Source organism: Triturus cristatus, chromosome 9 (assembly GCF_964204655.1).
Source record: "Triturus cristatus chromosome 9, aTriCri1.1, whole genome shotgun sequence".
Lineage (NCBI taxonomy): Eukaryota > Metazoa > Chordata > Amphibia > Caudata > Salamandridae > Triturus > Triturus cristatus.
The window spans coordinates 228,765,083-228,789,754 of NC_140592.1; the positions used below are offsets into that span (position 1 = coordinate 228,765,083).

The 24,672-nt window shown below is 46.0% G+C and overlaps 1 protein-coding gene across 3 annotated transcripts in view; it reads right to left on the reverse strand.

Moving 5' to 3' along the window:
* UBA3 (ubiquitin like modifier activating enzyme 3) overlaps positions 1–24,672 on the reverse strand; it is a 304,096-nt gene that overhangs the window by 189,167 nt on the left and 90,257 nt on the right. For all 3 annotated transcript variants that reach the window (XM_085624784.1, XM_085624783.1, XM_085624785.1), the window contains 2 exons: positions 12,176–12,219; positions 11,979–12,043 (listed from right to left, as the gene is read on the reverse strand). In XM_085624784.1, the coding sequence (XP_085480910.1) occupies positions 11,979–12,043; positions 12,176–12,219 (109 nt within the window). The remainder of the gene's footprint in view (positions 1–11,978; positions 12,044–12,175; positions 12,220–24,672) is intronic.

The window sequence follows — 24,672 nt, forward strand, 5'->3', positions numbered from 1 at the left end:
CTCTTAGAACTTCAAAAACAGATACTTATTTTTTAAAGGTAACTGTGCGACTCCAAGCTCAACCACAAGGAATGATTCAACCATGTGAATCTATGAAAAATCAAATACTGGTGAACATGACCTCTCAAGCGGTATCCCCATGCCTAAATAGTGTCAAACTCCTTGAATGACTATGTTGAAAATGTGATTTCATTTTTATTGCATTCATTGTTTTTGTAAGCACTAGTGCAACCAAAATGTTGCTCTATGAAAATAAACAGGCAGAACCGACAGTCTTTCAAGTCTGCAAACTATATCAGATGAGGTTGGACTCCAGACAGTTATAGAATATTCTTTTCTGTAACGTAAAGTGTGATCTCAGTGACAGTGAGATGCTCAAATGCTAATGTTGATCAAACATCTCTGATTTGTGCAGGTCCAAAAGGGCAGAAAGGATGCTGTGAACTGCTTGAGGATTAGACATATTGTTGATGGGATCCTCAGAGCACAGACTGGGAGATATCCTTCTGAAGTCTGCTGCCCTCTCAATCCTGTTACATTACCTGGAAATTTTCTGTCAAAGAAGATATTTGTGTGTGAATGCGCAAGACAGAAACTGCAGATGGAGGTTTTTTCTTTCTAGAGCAAGAGATGTAATGGCTTCGGAAAACCAGTGAAGGAAAGTTCCACATTTTGCCTGGTATTTGATGTGATTTCGAATGGAGGTGCACTGGGTTCCTGTTGACCAGGTCCCCAGTGCCAGATCTTTTTCCCAAAACTGTACAATTGTTCCCCCAATTGTCGAAACCTTTAGCACTCTGTAAGTCCCTAATATATGGTACCCCGGATACCTAGGACCTGTGGTACTAAAGAGGACCACTAAGAACTGCAAACAAATTGTGCGAGCCTAAGGGACCCCTCACCAAACACATGCAAAAGCAAAACTGCCACTGCAGGCTGCGTGTTTTGGTACAGACAAAAGTGAAAACACGACATGACACATTCCTGTGTGCCATGTCCCCTAACGCTGCACGTGGTATTTGTAAGTCACCCCTACAGCAGGTCTTTACCGTCCTAAGGCGGAGTGCTTCATATTACATGTCAGGGCATACCTGCATGAACAGATATGCCCCTGTGCTGGTCAGTTCCACTACTACAAGTACAAGTGAGGGAAGCAATTTTAAGACATGTCCTGGACACTGGTAAAAACAGGCCTCCCAGCTACATGATGGCTTCACGCAAGATAGGGATGTTTGGTATCAAACATCTCGTACTAATAAATCCACTCTAATTCCAGTGTTGGATTTAGTAATACATGTATGAAGAGGGCACCTTTGAGGTTTTCTCTGAAAACCTACCAACCTCTGGTGTGTTGGCCGACTGGTCTCTGCCAGTCTGCCACCCGAGACAAGCTTCTGACCCTCTAGAGCGAGAGCCTCAGCTCTCAGGAGGTCAGAGACAAAAGCCTGCACGGGAGCAGGATGTCACACCCCCTCCCACAGGATGAACTGCTGATTAGCACTCCTAGGCCACCAAGCTTCAAAGAGGTTCTGCCTTAGAAATGAGAGTCTGGCTCCCCTCACAGGAGAGGAAGCGAACATGCTTTTTTCAGAGTCCTTTGGCAATTCCACAGGCTGGAAAATTAGCTAGTCAGGTAGGCGTGCCCACCCCCAGGCTAGTACCACCCTGATGTAGGTACGACTTCTCAGAAGTGGCCATCTTTGTGATGGGAAACTTAGGAACTGTGGGACCGGGTTATGCCCACTTCCCAAAGGAAGTGGTCATATAGGGGGGCATGGTCACCCCAAGAGTCAGCAGCCCATTGGCATGCTACCCTACACGTCCCCAAACTCCGTATTTAGGGGAGCCCCTTGGACCAGAAAATCGGATCCTGCCAACCTGAAAGATGGACGTGAAGTCGCAAGAACAGAAGACCCAGCAACTGCCAGTCTGCCTGCTGACTTTGACAATTGTGCCAAAAGATGACTTGTCATGCAGCTGCTGAGTCCCCAAAGCCCGGGAGACCTGCCAGCACTTCACACAGGAGCCAAGACCTCCTGTGAAGTAGAGGAACTGCTTCCCTGCATCCTGCAGGCACCCCAAGACTCCTGAGAGGACTTTGTGGCCACAGAACCCAATGCCTCAGGCCACCACTGCAACTGTCGCTCCAAGCCAGAGTTTAAGTGGGCCAACAGTGTCATTGTGGTCCCCCAGCCCTCCAGAGATGAAGTACACTGTGGTTTCACCCCCAGTGAACTTTGACGTCACTTGTAGCCTCTGCACGCAGGCCCCCTCGACTGTGACTGCTCCAGTAAGGAAAACTCAATGCCTAAGGACACCTCTTCACCTGTTGCCGCTATAACATGGAGAAGAGGACCAAAGGTGTTCCCTCGTACCAGAGCATCATAAAGCCTGAGCCCCCCTGTTGGTTCATCAAGACTGACCTCCCAGTCAAAGCCTGCAGCCTCTTTTCGAAAAGACCGTTCCCCATTGAGTAACACTGGGCACCAGATGCTGCTTTGCACTTCTGCACCCAGCCGCCTTAGTGCCGCTGTTGGTGTTCTACTGGGGCTGTCCTGGGCCTTGCCCACCACTCACCTCAACTCTTGGAGATTGGTCCCGTAAGTCGCTGTACTGTACCTGAATGCCGCACGCACTTTTCCTCCCGTAGGATAACATGGCAGCTTCTAGAAATTGCAATTTTTTTTTTTTTTTACTCAAAAGTATTTCTCTTCAAAAACGTACTTACCTGACTGAATTGATTCTGGTGCCTAAACATATATAACAATACTGCTAATGTTAAAAAATTGGAGTGGAAGTCCTTATTTAGTTGTGTGTATATCTCTTATTGACTACTGATGTATTTGTTGATTTCTTGCACTCCTCTTTGATAAGCCTTAGGCTGCTCGAACACACTACCTCCTAGAAGAGCACCTTGGGATTACTAGAGCAAGCCTCTGTGCACTCATAAGGGAACCCCTAGACTCTTTGCATGATATATCTCATTTTGATATACCATATAAAGAGCCAGCTTCCTACAAGGAGTAGTTTCTTACCTGTAACTCCAGTTCTGTAGTAGGGGTATCTCTGTTATAGTCATAATCTATGAATAATCCCCATCCATGTGCGGGGACCCCGGAGCAATCAAAAATATCTCTTAAGCTGTCCCGCATTTGCAAACCTGCAAAGACACTTAAGAGACAGACAAAATAATACAGCCTAATCACAACAAGGCTGCACTGGCCAGCACTTCCTCTGAAGTGAACACAAAAGCCAAAATAAAGTTTAAATGTCATTTTTATTCACATTTGACATGTTCCTTTATTATCTCACACTCCCTTCACCAAAATCCCTTTAAACAATAGAGAGGAAGGGGTGGACAGACAAGCCCTATAGGCTGTCATTATGTGTCTGCTAAAGGGATACCGTGCCTTTAAGAAACTCTCCAGAGACCCCCGGTATCCCAGGATGCACAGCCAACCCAAGTTACTTTCAGTTCTTTTTGAAGGTGTATAACAACAGGCCTGATACCGTCAGGTTACTCCACCGGGGAGGAGGGAGGGTCGCTTATGACTATAACAGAGATACCCCTACTACAGAACTGGAGTTACAGGTAAGAAACTACTCCTTCTGTAGTAGGGGATCTCTGTGTATAGTCATAATCTATGAATAGAATGGCAAGCCCATCCCAACCAACAAACAGCGGTGGAGTAAGAACCAAACACCAACAAATCACTGTGCAAACAAATTCCTCAGCGAAGCCTGTCCAACCTGCGCATCTGCCCTAGCATCAGAGTCCAGGCAGTAATGCTTTGTAAACGTATGGACCGACTTCCAGGTGGCAGCCTTACAAATGTCAGCAATTGGAACATTCTGAAGCAAAGCTGCAGTCGCTGCTTTGCCTCTAGTCGAATGTGCTGTAGGCTTACCCCCTAACGTCTTATTAGCTTTCTGATAACAAAGCTGAATACAGGACACAATCCATCCGGAGAGGGACCGTGTTGAGGTAGCTAGACCAGTTCTTACCGAACCATAATTCACCAACAGTGGATCCGACCTGCGGATTCCTTTTGTCTTATCGAGATAGAAGGTCAACACCCTACGCACAGCAAGTGAACGCAGAGACCTCTCCGCCGGAGAGAAGGGATGCTGAAAAAACGTAGGCAAAGTTATCATTTGATTCACATGGAAATCAGATATCACTGTAGGTAAAAACTTAGGCTGAGTACGCATTACCACTTTAGAAGCATGGAATACAGTATACGGCTCTTAAAAACACAGAGCCTGAATCTCACCTACTCTCCTGGCTGATGTAATCGCCACAAGGAGAAACAGCCTTCCAGGACAAATACTGCAAGGAGGCCTTATGAATAGGCTCAAAAAGGCTCCCCCATTATCTGGACAACACCACAGTCAACACCCATGGTGGAGAAGGTCGTCTAACAGGGAGGAACACCTTACGCGAACCTTCCAAAAAAACCGTAATCACAGGCATGTGGAAAAATGAGGTTGGGAAGGGCCCTTTCTCTACGCAGTCAAAGCTGCGAGACGAACCCTGATAGACTGAAAATTAAGCCCAGAGGGAGCCAACTGCAGCAGATAAGGCAGAATAGCATCTTCTCTACAGGATGTAGGGTCAACGTCCTTTGCCCTGCACCATAAGCAAAATCTCTTCCACTTATAGGCAGAAGAATTTCTCGTAGACGGTCTCTTTGCCTCTTTCAGTATATCCATACAGTCTCGAGGCAGAATCAAGTGTCCATATTGCACTAACTCAGGAGCCAGGCTGCCAAACTCCAGGACAAGAGATCGGGGGAACCATCTGTCATCCGAACCTCGTGAGAAGGTCCGGCCGACATGGCAGGCGCCTGCGTGGAATAACAGACCGGTGAAGAAGGTCGGTGAACCACCAGTGCCTCGACCCCTCCAGAGCCAAAAGGATCATCCTGGCTCTGGATCGCGACAGCTCGATCAGCACCGCCGATATCAGGGGAAAGGGTGGAAAGACGTAGAGAAAGCCGTTAGACCAGCTGATCCAGAGAGCTTTCCCCAGCGTCCCTGGTCGGAAGTACCTGGACGCGAAGTCGCAGCCTCTGCTGTCTTCTGCCCGAGCGAACAGATCGACATCCGGGGAGCCCCACTCTGCGAAGACGTCTATCAGCACGTCGCCGTTTAGCACCCTCTCGTGATTCTCGTGAACGAGCCTGCTGAGCGCAACGGCTTGGGCATTTTGCACTCCCAGCAAATGGGTAGCCGTGATCGGTAGGTTCCTGGTCACTAGCAAATACCAGATGGCCTGCGCCTCCCGAGACAGCAGGCGTGAACGGGAGCCCCCCTGCTTGTAGATGCAATACATGGAAGTAGGATTGTCCGTCTGAACGAGCAGGGAGTCTGCCTTGAAGGAGGAATGGAACGCCTGCAGGGCCAAGGGTACTGCTCTGAGTTTCCCAAAAAGTTGATGTGGTAAGTCATCTCCGTCTGCGACCATACCCCCTGTGAAGAGGGCCCGACTGAGGAGATTGTCCCCCGAACACCACCACTGCAGCGAGTGAAGAGCATGCAGCGACAGCCGAATCTCGTCGTCACAAGCCCCTCCGATGGAGCGGTCACAAGGGCCTGAGCCTACCGAAGGAGTGACCATCGTCTTTCCGCCGAAGGAGACACGCTTACTGACAGCGTAGAAATGGAGGCCGCCACGTACTATATGCACTGGAACGGCGCCGGGACCGACTTGGACATGGTGACGTGCCACCCCAGCTTGTGCAAGAGAACGCACGTCTGGAGGGAGTGCGCTTGCGCTTCTGAAAGGAGTGTGCCCTGACCAACCAATCGTCCGAGACGAGACCTGCCCCACCGTTGGGGGGGGGGGGGGGGGGGGGGGGGGGGGAGGGTAATAATACAAGAACTCGAGCCCTACGAAGGATCGAAGAGCGTCTCCCCCCCCGAAGGGCACACAGCCGTTGAGTCACGACAGACCTTGTGAGGTCGGTGCGGAGGCCCAAACGAAGTAAGAGAGAGAGAGCGAGAGAGAGAGAGAGAGAGAAAGAGTCCAAGTGAAATGCCGGCGCGCTACCTGAAAGTAGCTGCCTTGATCAACCAGCCGTTCAGAAACGGAGAGACAAAGCCACTGTGACTCTCATATGCGCAACCACCACGGCCTAGCGTATGGAACATTCCAAGGTGTCGGCTGCAGGCCGAAAGGAGGCACAAAGCAATGATAATGGCCGTTGCCCACTGTGAAAAACAGGAACTCGCGATATTTTCCCCGCTGCATAGCCAGTCACCCTGAGGAGGTTGAGGGGAAACCTAATGCAGAGACCCCCACCGGAATGTACTACTCTTTGATCCCACGAGTCGGCTTGTCGCCCGCCGAACGTGGGTCCAAACTCGGTCATGTCTCCCTTGCACGCTAGAAGGAACGGTGAGTACCATCCCTGTCCAGTCCGTCCCAGAGGAGCCGAGTCTATCTTCCTTCACTGGAAGATGGAGGTGGCCTCCTTCTACAACTCGCGCACAGAGCGCGAGTGAGGTGGAGGGAGCGCTGGAGGGAAACCGGAAGAGTCGCACGGCGGTCAGCCCCAAAATGACTCAATGGCGCCTCGCTATCCGCATGGGAGCACAAGAGTTGCGGCAGAGAAGGAGAGTAGAAACACACTACTGCGCAGGCTGCAGAGATTCCGTCGAAGACAAGAACGTCGCCGTAGAACAAACCCACGGCAAAGCCCGGGATGCGCCTGAAGCGAAACATCTGCTGCAGAGCCTAAGAATAGATATATATATCCGCAACCATCATGCCCTGTAGACTATCCCTGTCTCTGGGCAGGAGATCCACACGTCGGTGAAGGAACGCACACAGGGATCACCACAACGGCCCAGCCAGAGGTTCGTAAGAACAGGAGAGCACATCTCCCTATTCACGTAAGAGGCCCCCCTGGCATGCCTGACCCGAGAACTTCCATAACGGTGACAACGGGACCTTATGGAAGACAGCGGATTCCATGGGACCGACACCCCCACACGAGACCTCGTGCTAGGGACATCAAGATTCCACGGAGGGGGGGGGGGGTCGCCGGCCGAGGCGCCACCGGCCCCCCGGTGAGTGGGAGATGAGCCGGAGAGAATTCTGCGGCATCCCCGTGGTATCACCCGTGGGGGCGGAGCAGGAGGCGACCAAGATGGTGAGCCGGTACGCAGACACTGCTAAGCGAGGGGACCAAAGTCCCGCGCTTCCGAGCGGACCACGTGTAAGTAGCCCCAGACTCCGAAGGGTCCCTCGGCGCCAGCTCAGCGTCGAGAGTCGACGCTGCCGGGAAAACGAAGTCCCCGCCTATGATGGTATGCCCACAACAGAGCGAGGTCCAGAACCGGACCTAGCCATCGAGCGCCAGTAATGACCCCTCGACGTCACCCATGACCTCACCATTACTGCGACGTCATCAGCACTGCGACGGCACCACCACAGCGGTGTCGAACCTCCTTCTGCACCTTGACGTCGAGCATCACCGCGCCTCGACGGCGATCGACGTCAAGCACCACTGCGCCGCGACGCCAAGCGTCTCGACGTCAAGCATCGTCTCGACGTCCAGCCATGCATCGACGTCCAGCCATGCATCGACGTCCAGCCATGCATCGACGTCCAGCCATGCATCGACGTCCAGCCATGCATCGACGTCCAGCCATGCATCGACGTCCAGCCATGCATCGACGTCCAGCCATGCATCGACGTCAAGCCTCGGACCAACGTCAAGCATCGCACCGACGGCAGGCAATTCATCGACATCAAGCAACAACGTCAAGCGTCGACGCCAAGCATCAACGTCAAGCACCAGCGTCGACGTCAAGCACCAGCGTCGACATCAAGCACCAGCGTCGACGTCAAGCCTCAGCGTCGACGTCAAGCCTCAGCGTCGACGTCAAGCCTCAGCGTCGACGTCAAGCCGCAGCGTCGACGCCCAGCCTCAGCGTCGACGTCAAGCATCAGCGTCGACGTCAAGTATCGACGGCAAGCATCAGAGTCGACGTCAAGCCTCGGCGTCGACGTCAAGCCTCGGCGTCGACGTCAAGCCTCGGCGTCGAAGTCAAGCCTCGGCGTCGACGTCAAGCCTCGGCGTCGACGTCAAGCCTCGGCGTCGACGTCAAGCCTCGGCGTCGACGTCAAGCCTCGGCGTCGGCGCCAAGCATCAGCGTCGACGTCAAGTATCGACGTCAAGCATCAGCGTCGACGTCAAGCATCCGCGTCGACGTCATGGCTCTCGACGTCATGGCTCTCGACGTCATGGCTCTCGGCGTCATGGCTCTCGGCGTCATGGCTCTCGGCGTCATGGCTCTCGGCGTCATGGCTCTCGGCGTCATGGCTCTCGGCGTCATGGCTCTCGGCGTCATGGCTCTCGGCGTCATGGCTCTCGGCGTCATGGCTCTCGGCGTCATGGCTCTCGGCGTCATGGCTCTCGGCGTCATGGCTCTCGGCGTCATGGCTCTCGGCGTCATGGCTCTCGACGTCATGACACTCGACGTCATGACACTCGACGTCATGACACTCGACGTCATGACACTCGACGTCATGACTCTCGACGTCATGACTCAGCAGCCTCCTTGACGTGGGCCTTTTCTTGGGGCGACGGAGAGCATTGGCGTCACACCTGCTCTCGACGTCGCCGTCCTCGATGCTGACCGGCTGGGGAAAGCCCCCGAGGCCACAGCATGGGACGTGGTAGAGGACCTAACCTCTCCTTACCCAGGGGCTGAAGAAGAAGCCTAAACAGGTGTCAAACATAAGACACAGGCAAGCACAGAAGACAAACTCTGTGAGCTTCAGCTTTGGCCTTTATGACCTACCGCAGTCAAAGCACTTGCTAAACAGGTGTTCAAATCCGATGCTATAGAGGCAAGCAAACTGCAGAAATTCTGCCAAAAAACCACAGCAGAATGTAGAGAAAGGCCAAAGACGTCGAATGAAACTTCAAATCCAGAAAAAAAATCACTCAAAATGAATAAAAGCTCAAAAAAAATGAAGAGCTAATGCTCCAGGGTCCTGCCAGCAAGAGCCGGAAAAAAGAACTGAAAGTAACTTGGGTTGGCTGTGCATCCTGGGATACCGGGGGTCTCTGGAGAGTTTCTTAAAGGCACGGTATCCCTTTAGCAGACACATAATGACAGCCTATAGGGCTTGTCTGTCCACCCCTTCCTCTCTATTGTTTAAAGGGATTTTGGTGAAGGGAGTGTGAGATAATAAAGGAACATGTCAAATGTGAATAAAAATGACATTTAAACTTTATTTTGGCTTTTGTGTTCACTTCAGAGGAAGTGCTGGCCAGTGCAGCCTTGTTGTGATTAGGCTGTATTATTTTGTCTGTCTCTTAAGTGTCTTTGCAGGTTTGCAAATGCGGGACAGCTTAAGAGATATTTTTGATTGCTCCGGGGTCCCCGCACATGGGCGGGGATTATTCATAGATTATGACTATACACAGAGATCCCCTACTACAGAACCAGCAAAACATTAAGACTGTGCCAAAAGGAAAGACAAAGAGGACAACCAAAGGATAGAGTAAAGTCAAAAGCAAGAAGAAAAAAAAAAAAACATCTTTTCTCAGGAAGGGTTGAAATTACTGCTCAAAAGGGGCAGAAAAAAACATGTAATGTTCAAACACTACCTAGTGTGCATTTTTCTAGTGTTAAACTAGCTGGGAGCATCTGAGAAGAGTACATTCAAGTTGAAACTTGCTTCTTTGAATTAGACAATTATATTTCACATTTTTACAATTTGCCTAGAATTGCAAGATTTTCAGGAAGGTGTCAAGTCCAGGATTGGAAAACTGTTCCTTAACTAAGAAAGTTAGCTGCAAAGTCAGTAGATCACAACTCCTCTCACAGCCCACATGGGTTGACTGTACTATATAAAGCAGCTTTTAGAGTTAATTCTCAATTGAAAGTTTATACAGACCTCCAATAAGTCAGCGGCTTAAAAGTGTCTATTTCTTTTCAAATAGAACTCATTTGTTGGTAGACCATGGAGCAGCCAATTACGCAAAGCATGTCGCACAATATGCATTCAAAATTAAACCCTTTTTGTTAATTTAGCCATAAATTCTCTGACCTGGAAATCCGGCTCAGAAGAACTCAAAAATGGAAACATAGAGCATGCTACAAATATCCAATCCCACTGCATGCCAGAAACACAACAGGCATCTGTACGCTGCAGAGTCAAAATATTAGTCAACTATCGGAACCCCATTCATGGGTCTGAATGAAGCACTTCTTTGCGTTTTTAAATCACACAAACATCTTACATATATATTTTAAATCAGGACAGGGTATTGGATAAAATCAAGAGCTAGACCACTTTAGATTCAGCAATGTCACGGTCAGCCAACAATTGAACAAAAATCCCAAACCAACTACATTCTGCTAACCATGGCTAGTTTACTATTAACCTTTTCTATGCATTCTGTGCTTTCCATGCATCTCTTATCTCTTACTCTGTACTTGTGTTTTATTCATTAGATTTTATTAGAGACAGCGTAACTCAAAAGATTATCCAGGACACACAGTAACCCAAATGGTGGCTTCCCACTTAGAGCTCAACCTTGAAAAGTTCATAGAAACAGGATTTAATTAATCAAGGTAGCAAACAAACAGAGCTGCAAAACAGATTAAACCCAGTCTACGGTATTACTAGGTCAAAGGAAATTCTCATGCCACTTGTAGTGTTAAGTACATAATTGAAGAGTAGTAGTCAATACCATATATTTAATATACAATTACTCCAGCAAAAACATTTAAAAAGTAAACAAACTAACATTGCAGTGGCAATGCATCTGTGCACAGCACATGGCGTGCTAGTCTAGCTCTAAACCGGATAGCTGGGTTGAACAGCAACTTGTCAGGCATTTAGAATGAAACCCCTTATTGTCATAACTCTACAGACTGACAATTATGTGGCCTACCATTTAGTTTTTGCCTTCAGTGTAACATTAGACCAGTCTACTTCTGGTTAGAAAGCCGCGCACAACCTACCCTCTCACTCTAAATCTAACGTTAGGGGTTGGCTAAACCTGGAATTCTAAGATTGCACACATCCCCATCATTGCCCTTGCCAGAGCAAGAAAAGTTCCGATTTAATAATCCACCCCCAAAGTTTTTATTGGAGAGGCTAGTTCATGAAAATATATTTATACATATGCATAAACAAAGCTTTGAGGGTGAAAGAGGGGCTCCTCTTTTTAATATTGTGCTGCACTCCAATATACTGAACGTTTAGGATGGTCAATCAAATTCTCATAATGAAGAGCAAATAAATCATTGAACAATCAGACTGAAAATGAATGTCAGAAACTGAGCACATCATATAACTCCGGCAACATGCTGTTCGCCTAATTAGAGCAAAACAAGAACTAAGCAATATATGGACAATAAGTACTGCAAAATAATTGCTAGGCGTTTCATAGGAAAACAGTACATCACCTCTCTGGCGTCAAAGTGGAAGGCTGTACAGTAGCTATTGCATTTATAAAGAAGGCAGTGGGATATTGTATGAGCAGTAAGCAAGTAAACAGAACTTACTGTTTCAAAATATATATATTTCACATGTAATCACCTCTAAAAGTAGGAGTTACAATTAGTAAAGTAAGCAATTATGAAGGCTAGTTTTAGGTTGATTCCTCGGAGCATTCTGCCGAGAAAAATGGCAAACTCCAAATACAAATTTTTTTCCCAGGCAAAACTACATTAGTGAGCATCATCACCAATTAATATCAAATGCAGAAAGCATGAAAAAAATGTATGCAGAATCCTCGTATGGGCCGATTTAACGTAACAGACCTGAATAGCCCGTACGATAACAATGCAGGCATTTTAATCTACAAAAATATACAAATGTGCAACGTATCCTTCAATCAGACTGAGGCATCTTTAGAAAAGTTTATTTTTTGCTGTAAAACAAGTAACCAGCATATTTAAATGATCTAATACCACTCTCCTTGTTATAACAATATATAACTTACCAACATGCCATTCATCCATCTTCTTGCAATTATGGAATCCAGCCCACATACGATAATATGAAATTCTAAAAGAGAAAAATAGCCTTTATAACCCTTATGTTACCATCTGCGATTTTACAGCGGCAATGCTTTTCTTAAATTAAAAACAAAAAATGAAAAACACACACACACACCACAAAGTCTATGGCTGTACTTACGCCGATAAAACGTATCATCAAAATCTTGTATCTTTTTAAAATGTCTGAACACAAACAAAGTAAAGGAATAAAGAACTCTGGAAAGCTGTGAATGGAAAACAATACGTTTGCGTTCCTTGGATTACTATAAAGAAATGAAGCACTTGTGGTGTCAGCGATGTTATTCTGGATGCAAACAGTAAAATGTAATGGCACCAGGAATGCCATGAATATCATTTATGCGGTCATCTGCAAATTTAGATTATAAAGGCTGCTCCACTCAGTAACAATGATTGTCCTCCTAGGCACTAATAGTTTCTACTCCGAGGTGGGCAGCAGTGGTAGATTTAAAAGAACGTCCTTCAAAATGTCCCGTATTTAAAAATATCCCCAACTTGTTAACAGTCAGGCAGTGGTGTCTGTCCAGAACGTCTTGCCACTCACTTGTTTCAAGCTGAAATACCGTCTCAGCAAATGGAACAACCTTACATAAATACTGAAACTAACAGGGTAGGATGCATACAATTAGAGCACTTCAATAACATTCCAAGTTCATCTTCAATCTCCTTTTTATTGTGCATTTCACATAATTTCGCAGCGTTTCTTTTATCAGAATATGCACAGCCGACATGTTTCTTTCTATGAATAAAGCCTCGATCAAGGCGATTATTATTCCTTTAAAAAGAATGCTGTGAACCTTTGTGATAGGTAGAATAATTGACAAATTTTAAGTCCTTGATTTAAATACTAGAGCAATACTATTGCATCTCAGAAGTGCTGCTCTTTATGTTTAAATACTTTAAATCTCCATAGGAAAAGGCTTCCGCCGCCTCCACACAACCCTCTACGACCACTGTGACATGCGGGGGACACAGCAGATCAAATCCAACTCCACATGCACTCTGCCAGGTGGAAAAAGCCCAGGGTAGCTCAAGGCTATCCTTGTAACTCAATAGCCATCAGCAGACTCTGAGCTTGCTGAGCAGATGAAGCTGCCCCTGGACCACGACTTTAGGCAGTAACCCTCCTTTGGGCAGGAAAGGATGACACCCCTATTTTCTGCACGCTTCATAGCCAGCAGTTTGTGGGAGGGCTGGCAACAAGTACTGCATACAAGTGTTTAGTAGGAACCAAGAGAATTGTCCTCCCACAGCAAGCACACACGTTTTTGTTTTCTCCTCAAGTTGCATTAATCCAGTCACATTGTTTCACCCCCCAAGTTAAAGAGTTAAAAGGACAGTTGCTATTTTTTTCACTTTGTGATTTGCAAACTGGGAGAACACTGTAGTACACAAAAGGGCGTAGAAGATAATCAGATGTGATATTGCATTTCAAATCCGATTGTTAACCAATTCATCAACAAAACAGCAATATATTGTTTGTTATAATACTTTAAAAATAAAAAAATCACTGCACAGATGTACACCAATCTACAAAGTCTTTCCAGATTGGACCTAGTAATCTTTTCGGGAAAGTTCAAAGCAATTAATTCTCGTCTAGTCGATGGAACTACAAGGGGTAATCATAAATTAAGGAACACCACCTAACTTTTTCATCCTTTGCCCAATCTTTACAGAAATCTACAAAATCAAAGCTACACAAATCTGTGCAGGGTTTTCAAACAGGGTCACGTTGCTTTCCTCTCACCTAGTGTCTTCGACCACAAATAAAGCGGCTATCACAAACTCTTCCTAACTGCGCGTTTCGTGGCACCATGAAAGTTAATTATAACTATCATTAAAAAAAAAGTTATGGAACTGGCGAAACCCTGTACTTGAACCAAAGAGTGCAATTCTTTGCTTAAAAACTGGGATCAAAGAAAACCAAACATTGGCCAAGACAATATATTTGGATTTGGCAAGCTGCTGCGATGGTCACATATTGCATAATTTATTGTAAGCAAACAACGCAAAACAAAAAGAAAACATGCCATCCCTGAAATGTGCTGCCAGATGATTAAAATACAAATTTTACATTTAAAATAAATTACCCACTGCATTTTATTTTATTAGAAAAATATATGGGTGGTTCCTAGCAGGTAATCCTACTTAGAACAGATATAGAAACCCTTTTAAGTTTTAGAGTACATAACAGAAAAATTGAATTCTTGTTGGTGAAAAGAAAATGTGCTACAGGCTTTTAATCGCCATAACCTAATTATATGGAGTAATCATACAAAGATGACAAATAAAAAAGGACAAAAGAATGGAGAAAAAAAAAACATTGGCAGAAAAATGTTATAAGCTTACAGGCACTGAAGCGACCCCCTTTGGGTGGCTGTGCGTTTGATCAGGTAAAACGCCACCCACTCACAGTGCACAATAGCAAATAGCTGAAGCAGGCTGAACCACTGCTCCATAATGTATGCTGTGGTGGCAGAAAGCACAAAGTCTATGACAGTGAAACAGACTACAAAGAGAGACTTCATACAAAGGCTGTCTATGAATGTACATATATGTATTTTCATTTATGTTTTTTTTTTTTTAGTCCATGAGAATGAAGAGACAGCTCAAGCAGTCTCTACGCCACTTAATTAACACAGCTTGCGCCATCTTAAATGGTGTTCGTTTGTAATTCAGTGAACAGTTCGGGAGGGGGAGGGGGGGGGGAGCTGCAAACACAAGAAATGAATAATGCAGTGCATGCTTTCACATTTTCACATCCATTAACATATAAAGACTGTATGGTTTGATAACTTTTCACTGTCTCTCAAATTTTAGTTTCACATTCATAATTTGACAAACGTTAAGACCACCAGGAAGAAACTATGCATGGTTCATGAAACAGATGAAAGAATATCTATTCCTTTAAAACACAAAACGTTTCAACTTGTGATCGTTGTTGCAAATAATCTGCTTTCTTAATATCACATATTTAAGACATTTTACAGATTGAAAAAATACTTTAATGTTTATGGGTAATGTGAACAGCATAATAATGTATAATATAGCAGGAGCAGACAGTGGATCCGCTTTAATTAAATTCAGCGCGCTGCATTTTAAAGTGATAGTTTCTAAAGCTGCGTTGTCCATCAGAATGGCATTCATTTTAAATTTGAAGACTCACTTTATGACTCCATTTTCAGCTCATAAAACCTTTAACATCCAAAACCCATAAACACAGAAAGGAAGGGAGAAAGAAAATGCAGAGCAGCAGCATGTAGTCCCGCTTAAAGGGCTCTTTTTAGGTTTCACCTGCACAGAGCTTGCGAAATCTCTTGTATTATTATACCTCATCTTAAAAGGGGATTAGAACCCACTCAGTACTTACCTGAACTTACCATTGGTTCATTCCAAAGTCGCTCTAAATTTACACGCTTCTCATTGATCAGCATATCTTCACGTCCTGCCTTGCCTGTTCATGCCGTGTGGAGGAGTTTAGCCCAACTACAGCTTCCGGTCACTGGCTAGTGCCCTTCCCCTGCCTACACACCCTGAAGGCACTTTTTAGGTCTCGGCTAGCGAAGGCTGCGCTTGCGCAGTCTCGCTCGCGAGATTTAATGTTTTAGGAGTGGGGCTTTAACCCGCCCCTTTTATTCCCTCTTCTCCATTGGCTGGCCTCTTAAATGCTGGTCAGCCATTGGAGAAGAGCTTTGTCTCTCCAAACAAGCCCCGTCTTTTTCCGATTCGGGGCGTGTTTTTTTCACTTCTTTCGCTTTTTTTAAGCCCCGCCCCTTTCACACGTGGTGGGCTTGTTTTTTTTTTTTTTCAGCGTCGGAAGATTCGTCCATTTGTGCGCGGTCGGAGCGGGACGTTGGGTCACCTCTTCCTTGCTCCTTTCAGGCTCTTTGCAGTCCGCGCTGTGCTGTGGCACGGCTGCAGGGAGAGTTAAACCTGCTCCTTTCAGGCTCTTTGCAGTTGTGTTTTTGTGTCCCTATCGCTTTGTGTGCCACAGCTCGCACAGGTAGTGGGCAGGGTTTCGCCCCTGATTTCAGCCCCAGCTCGCAGCTCTGCGCAGCCTCACCTCCCCCTGCCATGTTTGCCTCTTGCAGGTCGCTGGAGCCGTCGTGCGTGTGTGGGCTGGTTACTGACGGAGGCGGGCTCTAGCAAAGCTTTCAGCAGCGGCGGCGGCACACGGAGCTCGCTTCTCCCCGGCTCGGACTGCCCCTGTGACTTGGGTTTACCCACCAGGACTGTCCGGAGGGAATGCGGCGAGGACTCGCACAGCACGGCTGGAGCCAAGGACATGGGGGCGACACGGGGCTGGCTGATCCCCGCTTTACACACGCTGTGCCTGGTGGGGCTGGCAGCGGCCGCCCAGGAGCTGCTCCCACGCCTCAGCTTCCAGTACGGTAAGCCGGCTGCTCTCTGCCAGTGTTTGTATTAATCAATGAGCGGGCTGGGAGGGGGGTTACTCCTGCTGAAGCACGCTGCCTATGAAATGTAGTGTTGGTCATGCATCCTGCCACTGCTGTGGTATTCTGTGGAATCCGACGCTTCTGTAATGGGATAACTCAGCGGGTTGAAGGCATTGCTCTACAAGTAAACTAATGGCCTTCTTCGGATGTAGGTAAAATAAGTCCCAGCACAGTAGAAGGAAGCCACGAGGCGCTGGCACTATCTTCTGTGCTATCTGTCATGGTGTGCAGGGTCTCTGGCATGGTGCCACTTTAAAAGATGCGTCTAAAGTGCTTACACTTATATCATCATCCTGGCGTTTGGATGTCTTTCTCCCAAGCAGATGTTGCACGAGCAGTGTTTGTTCTCGGATGATAAAAACGAGTGTACAAAGAGGCATCGCTAGCGCTGGCACTGCCCCCCTCCTGGGCTCTCTTCCTTGTTGTGACAACTGAAAACCTTGACTTCAAGATGGAGTTCTCACTCTCTTTCCTCTACTTTCTTTTATTTGCTCCCCTGTGAAATGGATCCAAAAAAGAAAATCATTTTTGCTGGAAATGCTAGACCTGTCCTTGACCAGGGCTGTGTGCTCCTCGGAGCTCTTCATTGGGAGTGTTTGGCAGTTTGTTTGAGCCGGGGCTGTGATGGATGCTGTAGTTTGAGTGTGATGCTGCGCAGGAGCCAAGGACAAGAGAGTCTTGTGCGTCTGCTCTCGACCTTGTCTCCAGCTTTATCTTATTTTACGTTTGATGCAGAGTGGCTCTGTGTATGTGGGTGGCTCTGTGTGTGTGGGTGGCTCTGTGTGTGTGGGCGGCTCTGTGTGTGTGGGCGGCTCTGTGTGTGTGGGTGGCTCTGTGTGTGTGGGTGGCTCTGTGTGTGTGGGTGGCTCTGTGTGTGTGGGTGCAAATACAATAGGTCTCGCATTTGAGAGTGTCATGAGCAATGCCAATAGCTCTAACTTAAACAATGCCGAGACCATTGCATTGTAAATGCTTGTTAAATGTGTTTTTAATTTGCTATCAAGTACTCCAAGTGAGTGCATCTGTAGGCAGTCTTCTCTCCTCGCCAGCGCTCTTCCCACATTGTTCCTACCATATCTGTTTAGAGCTTGTTAATGCTTCTTTTAATTGGTTATTAACTTAATGATTACAGTGTCACTGATGGGGAAATCACTCACACGGCAAAGCAGATCCTGATGCATATCGGAGCGTTTTGCCACCCTATCAGGAGTCCGCGCGGTGGAAATACTGCAATGCAGTATGGGTTTTAGTTTGTTTTATTTTTTTATTTTTACTACCCGAGATCTTCTGCTTCCTGGTTGGAGAGTGTTAGAATCAACATACAGTACATTTGAAGCCCTGGTGGTGTAAAGCAAGGAGGAAACAGTAGCAGAAACATGTGTTTAATGTTTAATTTCCCTTGTTGAGTCCTGTGATGGTTTTAAACGCCTGTTTATAGCAAAACATGCTTTTACCATGTCTGTAAAACCCGGAAATTGACGTGGAGTACTAAAGCATTTCCGTTGTTAGCATTCGTTTGTTTTTTTCCCAACTCTGTGACTGAAAATATGCATATAGCTGGGCGCGAACTTCCCAGACTAAGTTGCCTGAAATATGTGACATACTATCCAGCATTTAGTGTAAGTTTAAGTATGTAAATACAGCCACATACCCCATTCACAAATATAAACCCAGGTAGTTTAGGTCAGTGTGGGTGCCCAAAAATTGTAAACCGCCTCCCTACCGACCCCAAACCAGTGTCTTGAGTTGTAGGTAGTCTGCCCCCCCCCCCCCCTTTGATCGCCTGCAGCAAACGGCAACGTGGCCCCCTTCTCTCTTCGCATTTGCCAAATTCTCGCTTTAGAATACCAAATTCATGGAGTGACTGACATTCCTGGGGGGGGGGTGAGGGCTGTGGATAATAGAGCAGACTTTTTCGGTTAAGCCACGAACTCTCCCTTTTCGTAATGCTCAACTTCCTGGAGTGTATACAGATCTAACAACGCCAGTGGATATTTTTTCTGCAATTCCCCATAAACATAACAATGCATTAATTATGAGCATTGTGTTTGCAAAGTGGCACTAGACTGTAAAATCTCTAGTATTTCTTTTTTTTTATTAAACCATTGACAAAGCCAATAAATTTTGTATAGGCGAAACCTATTGGCTTTCCTAATGCTCATTTTAATCATGGCTTCTCAGGGAATAGCACAGGGACGGGACAACCACCCCCGGAGAGGTTTAGTGACCGGAGGACCGTACCGCTGAATTGTGCCCTGCTTCAGGATGCGGCAGCACAAGATAGCTTTGATTTGGCACCTCAAGATACCTCTAACACCGCCTGGCGCGCTCAGAACACAGAATGATTGGAACACAGAGGACCTTGGCAATTGTCAATTCGCTCATTAAGTATTGAATCTATTAGGTGTTACTCATGTGTTTATACTTTTGCTTCAATATAAATTTACCTTGAAAAAACAAGATAAAAGGTCTTTGGCAAAACAGGAACAGTTGGTTTATTTAAACACTTTTTTGTCTCAAAGTACAATCAATCTGAATGAGTCTTTATACAGTTTTTGGGTGTCATAAAAGTGCTTCAGACGATCCTTTTTTGGAAAAAGAAAGCAGGTCTGGTCTGTGGAGTCATAAATAAAGCCCCTGATATCAAATGCAGGTGGACTTCAACCTTGCGTGGACACAATGGCAGCCAGGGGGTAACATGTCCGGATGGAAGGCATGAGGGGCCTGTGATCACTGCGTGTGCTGTATCCTGATTAGCTTTGTGTTCCTAACTTCGTGTGCCATCTGACTTTAAGATGTTTTGGGAATTGGCGCACTCCTCTGCCATGTGTGCTATATTGGAGCCAATCTCCCTGGATCACTGTGGTGTCGCTGAGCTTATCTGGGGGATTGATCTGAGTTTTCTGTTAGCGAGATTGTCTTCCGGCTACGTGCCATCCTACTCGCGATATGTCAATCAGCAACCTCAGACCTAGGTCACAGAGCCTGCCTGACCACGTATTTCTGAATCGGGGTTGATGCAGAGGTCATGATGGGCGAGTTTATAGAAATGCGATTTCACTCGTCTATGCGAATATATCATCATAAATATTAGCATCAATTTGATCAATATTAACAATTTGTTTAATATACTTCTACATTAAACACTGGCGATTCCACACTAATACACAGTGAACTGACATGGTAGTTGCCCTGTGTCGGGATGCGGACACATTTCCCACAAGTGACTGTTGTATGCTCATATGGATGATACCTGTATTTTGACACAAATATATACATGCAGAGATGTACTTGTTCGCATTTGTTGGAGAACAGCCAATACAAAAACTTGGAAAAAAGGCTTGAAAGGGGATGGTAAAAGCAATATAGCGACTGGTGGCATTTAACAATTACATTTCATGGTATAACTATGCAGAAATAAGAATTTTTTTTTTTTTTTTTTTTAAATTAAACTACCCCCAATGCAATTCCCCTCCAACCACTCCAGCTCTGGTGGTGCACGCTTAGATAGTAGATCCACTGTGCCCTCTGAAGGCACTAGGGATAGAGGAGCCTAAATACCCACTCTCATGCAGATAGGTACTGAAACCATAATCTGCACACCACACACAATTCAACAGCATATGTTGAAAGCCAGAAAACTCAAAACCATCATGGTGCATCAATTTCACACACTATGAACCCTACACTGAGAAGACATTAGGATGGGTTAACCATTTCAACTGTTGTACTGAAGAGCATAGGTCAAATTCCCCGATACTGGGCCCATTGCAGATTCAAATTCCTTTGCAAAGCCTGCATGTGTACCTGGCATTACTGGCAACGAGGATGCAGGAGACTAGTGACCAAGAAGTCTCAGAGCCACTCTCACCATGGTCCAAGATTGAGACTGAAACATCAGGCTCATAGCCAGAATGTCCTGGGCTCGTTGCGGCAAAGTGAAAGCTTCAAACTTCACTGCGTCCAGGACACTCCAATTAATGAAAGCCTCTGTAAAGGAGTGAGGTAGGGATTTGGCTCATTGAAAGTGAATCCCAAAGATGTCGAGCGGTTTGCCATTGTCTGGAGGTGGTACATAACTAACTGTGGCAAGCCCATTTTCAACAGCAAGTCGTTGCAGTACAGCAAGACTAGTATCCGCAATCTCCAAATATGGCCAACAACCACCAGCATCCTTTTCGTGATAATCCAAGAGGCCCTGGTGAGGTGGAAAGGGAGCACCGCAAACTGAAAAGGCTAATGACCTACTCTAAGCAGCAGATAACATCTGTGGGACTGCAGGACAGGTACATGAAAACACACATCCTGAAGGTCTAAGGGTACCATCCACTCACCTGGGTTCAGGACAGATGGAATCTGAGCCAGAATGAGAATTCTGAATTGTCCTTCCTCAGAAATGGATTCAGAGGCCGAAGGTCCAGAACAGGCTTGAAGTCGCCATTCTCCCATGTGTGGTCACCAGCCTATTCACAGGCAGGCATGAACAAGGCATCAACCAAGTGACCAACAAAATAAAAGCAAGGGCATTCGTAAAACGATGCAAGGGCTAAGTAGTAGCTGATCCAGACTGTCAAGTCATTGCCAGTACATTTGTTTTGATCACAACTGAAGGTAGCTACAATTTTAGTGCTTCAGCTGCCCTCCATGCCACATCTGAAAAATACACTCTCCTCTATTGGTGGCCCCAGAAGCGAGTCAAGCTCAGTCTTAGGCAAGGTGTCAAGACCACTGGCATTCTGTAAATCAACGTATAAGGCATTGAAAGTATAGTGAGTGGGCGAGTATAACATCCCCATCATCCACATCCTGAGGTGCTCCGTTCTCTGGCATAGGATCAGAGTCCGAACCAAAAATACAATGGCGTCTTCTCTGGTAGGTGTGACATGGTAGAAGTATTGGGTTAGGGTCCAGTTTCATGCTGACAGGTTGCGCTTTTGAGATATAGAAGTGCGACACTGGTCAAGTTTGAGTTGAAGTCGATTTGGGGTCAGACAGTGGCATCAAGACTGTATCCTCTTCTGAAACCTTTTGTACAGGCACTGCTGTGGCAAGAACCTTGGGCTGGAGATGTAGTCTCTACAGGCGCTGGACGGACCAGGTAACAAGGACCAAGAGGACAAACTGCACCAGGGATGTACCTACCTTCATTAACCAGACTGAAATCCGCTGCAGTTCCATGAGGCAAGAAAGCGCAGCACAGGAAACCAGAAGCACACCAAAAATCTGCAGGATGGCCTTGATCTGCTGCAGGGATAGACTATGGCTTGAGATACTTGGGGGTTCATCTGGACAAGCTGAGGAACCAGTTCTAAGGGATGTGGCCGACATGGTGACTCCTTCGAGCCTTCTCTTTGGAATAAGAATATAACAGAACATATTTATTGTGGGATTAATAAAAAAAAATATATTATATATCAGGAGAGCCGAAACGCGTAATGGCGACAGAGGAATAAAGGAGACTTACAATTTGCACAAAACTTTGGGTCCGTGTCCATCTCTTTGGGAGAACCGCTTGTCTGAATAGCATTATTTCTGCTGCCAAAGTCTTGTGTATATTCTTTGTCTTTACAGTGCACCCTTAAAATGAAAAGCATAGTACTGGTAGCTGCCACGCTCAAAGTACATACTTGGAATGCGAAGTTGCCAAAGGGAGGGTGTCGCCTCCCTCATCTCCCTTTCTCTTTCAGTCTCACAATACGAAATTGCCGTGGAAATCCTTAGGCTGGTGCGAGTAGAAAAAGCGGGTCATGCCCCCTCCATTTGAGCGTGGCAGCTACCAGCACTATGCTTTTCATTTTAAGGGTGCACTGTAAAGACAAAGAATATACACGAGACTTTGGCAGCAGAAATAACGCTATTCAGCATATATTGAACTTTTGCCATATCGTACTGCAACAGCTTTAGTGCATTCTGGGGCCCGAAGTTATTAAGAGGGCCATGTGACCACTGGGGCTACAAATCGCCACTGGGACTTTATATTTAAATATAACACTCACCTGTGATAAAGGCATGACGCCGAAACGCGTAGGAGTAGAGAAGTGTTTAAACGCTGCCACGCATTCAGATGAATAAATGTCCTCATGGAAACAAGACGAAGTTGGGCTCTGTGGTTTCTTCGTTGATTTGAGCAGGATTCTCCAGTCCTGTCTTTTTGAGAGCCCGCCCTGCAGGGTTGGGGGGCCCCCAGTAAACTGGAGCCTCTGTGCAAGCATCAAATGGAGGGGGCATGACCCGCTTTTTCTACTCGCACCAGCCTAAGGATTTCCACGGCAATTTCGTATTGTGAGACTGAAAGAGAAAGGGAGATGAGGGAGGAGACACCCTCCCTTTGGCAACTTCGCATTCCAAGTATGTACTTTGAGCGTGGCAGCTACCAGCACTATGCTTTTCATTTTAAGGGTGCACTGTAAAGACAAAGAATATACACGAGACTTTGGCAGCAGAAATAACGCTATTCAGCATATATTGAACTTTTGCCATATCGTACTGCAACAGCTTTAGTGCATTCTGGGGCCCGAAGTTATTAAGAGGGCCATGTGACCACTGGGGCTACAAATCGCCACTGGGACTTTAAATTTAAATATAACACTCACCTGTGATAAAGGCATGACGCCAAAACGCGTAGGAGTAGAGAAGTGTTTAAACGCTGCCACGCATTCAGATGAATAAATCTCCTCATGGAAACCAGACGTAGTTGGGCTCTGTGGTATGTATGTATATATATATATATATATATATATATATATATATATATATTACCTACTGGCGGTCGCCAGTAGGTAGTTATAGTTAGGACCACGTTTCCATAGGAAATCCGCAACATTCTATTTTGAATAACTTTGGCGCCGGTTGACGAATCCTCGCGAATTTTTCAAAATAGGTGGGGCGCTACGCTCCGCTCCTACCCTGAAAGTCTCGGGGGGATTCGTCAAGCGGGGGCTGAGATAAAAGGGGGGTCCCAAAACACGTTTTTCCCATGCATTTTTCCATAGGACCTTTAGACACAGCTACAGCCCGAACGGCAGAACAGAATTACTTGAAATTTGGCAGAGAGGTAGTCCTCAGGTCAAGGAAGTGCCTTTTGTAGGTTTGGTGTAAATCTGTTCAGTAGATCCTGAGAAAATAGCATTTAAAAGCATATATATATGTGGGCGGAGCCTAACCACACATCTCATCCTGAGATCTGATTGGCTGTCAGCACTTCATCCAAGAAGTGTTGGCAGCCATCTTGGGACCAATATACATGATAGCACCTCATTAAAAAGCATTGCAGTTAATAGAAGGTTTTAAGACTTTAGTTACATTATAAATCATTTGTTGATGGTACCATACTCATTTTAGGAATTGTGGTATGTTCTAAGGTGATTTCACCATGTGAAAAAGCCTTCTGCTGGGATATCATGATTGAGAGAAAAATATTTTCTCATGCTTTTACCACAGAGGTTTGGAAGGTGATCTATAGGCTAAACTGAGAGCTTATTTTCTGTAAATTCACATTATCTTTCTCAGTCATGTGAGAATGAAGTCTGACATTCTCAGTAAAACATGTACATCCAACAAGGGCAGAGACTGTCAGTTGATTCCTTTGTGTTCTACTGCAGCTTCCCAGAGTGTTCCAAAGAACTACTAGAGCGCTAACAGTCCTACTTATGATAAACGTATGGCACACCTGAAGCCATCTTGCTTGGATTAAAGTGGTAACTCTTAAAACATTTAATTTAAAAAGGAACAAAATGAGGGGGTTCATTTTTCAATAAAAAGTATGATTAGTGCTGCAGAAAGAAAAATTAGGGCACATTTTGAGTGACTTCTCAAATCCTCTTCTATTTCATTAAAAAATTCTGACATGCAGACTGAAACATGCACTTTCAATACCAGCAGCAGTTTTCCCTGGTGAGCAGTAGCTTTACTACAGTGATCTAATGAGCAAAAAGAGTGCTAACATTCTGAATTTATGGCAAATGTGTGACACATCTGAATGCCTTCTTGATGGAATCAAAGTAAAAAACTGAAAGTATTTCCTACTGAGGAGACTGCAGTAAATGAGGAAATTAGGAAACTTCATAACAAATAAGTCTCCCAAGATGGCCACCAGAGACAAAAGAGCCCAAATGTAGCCCAAATATCACCCAGATGTAGCCCAAGTATAGCCCAATGACAG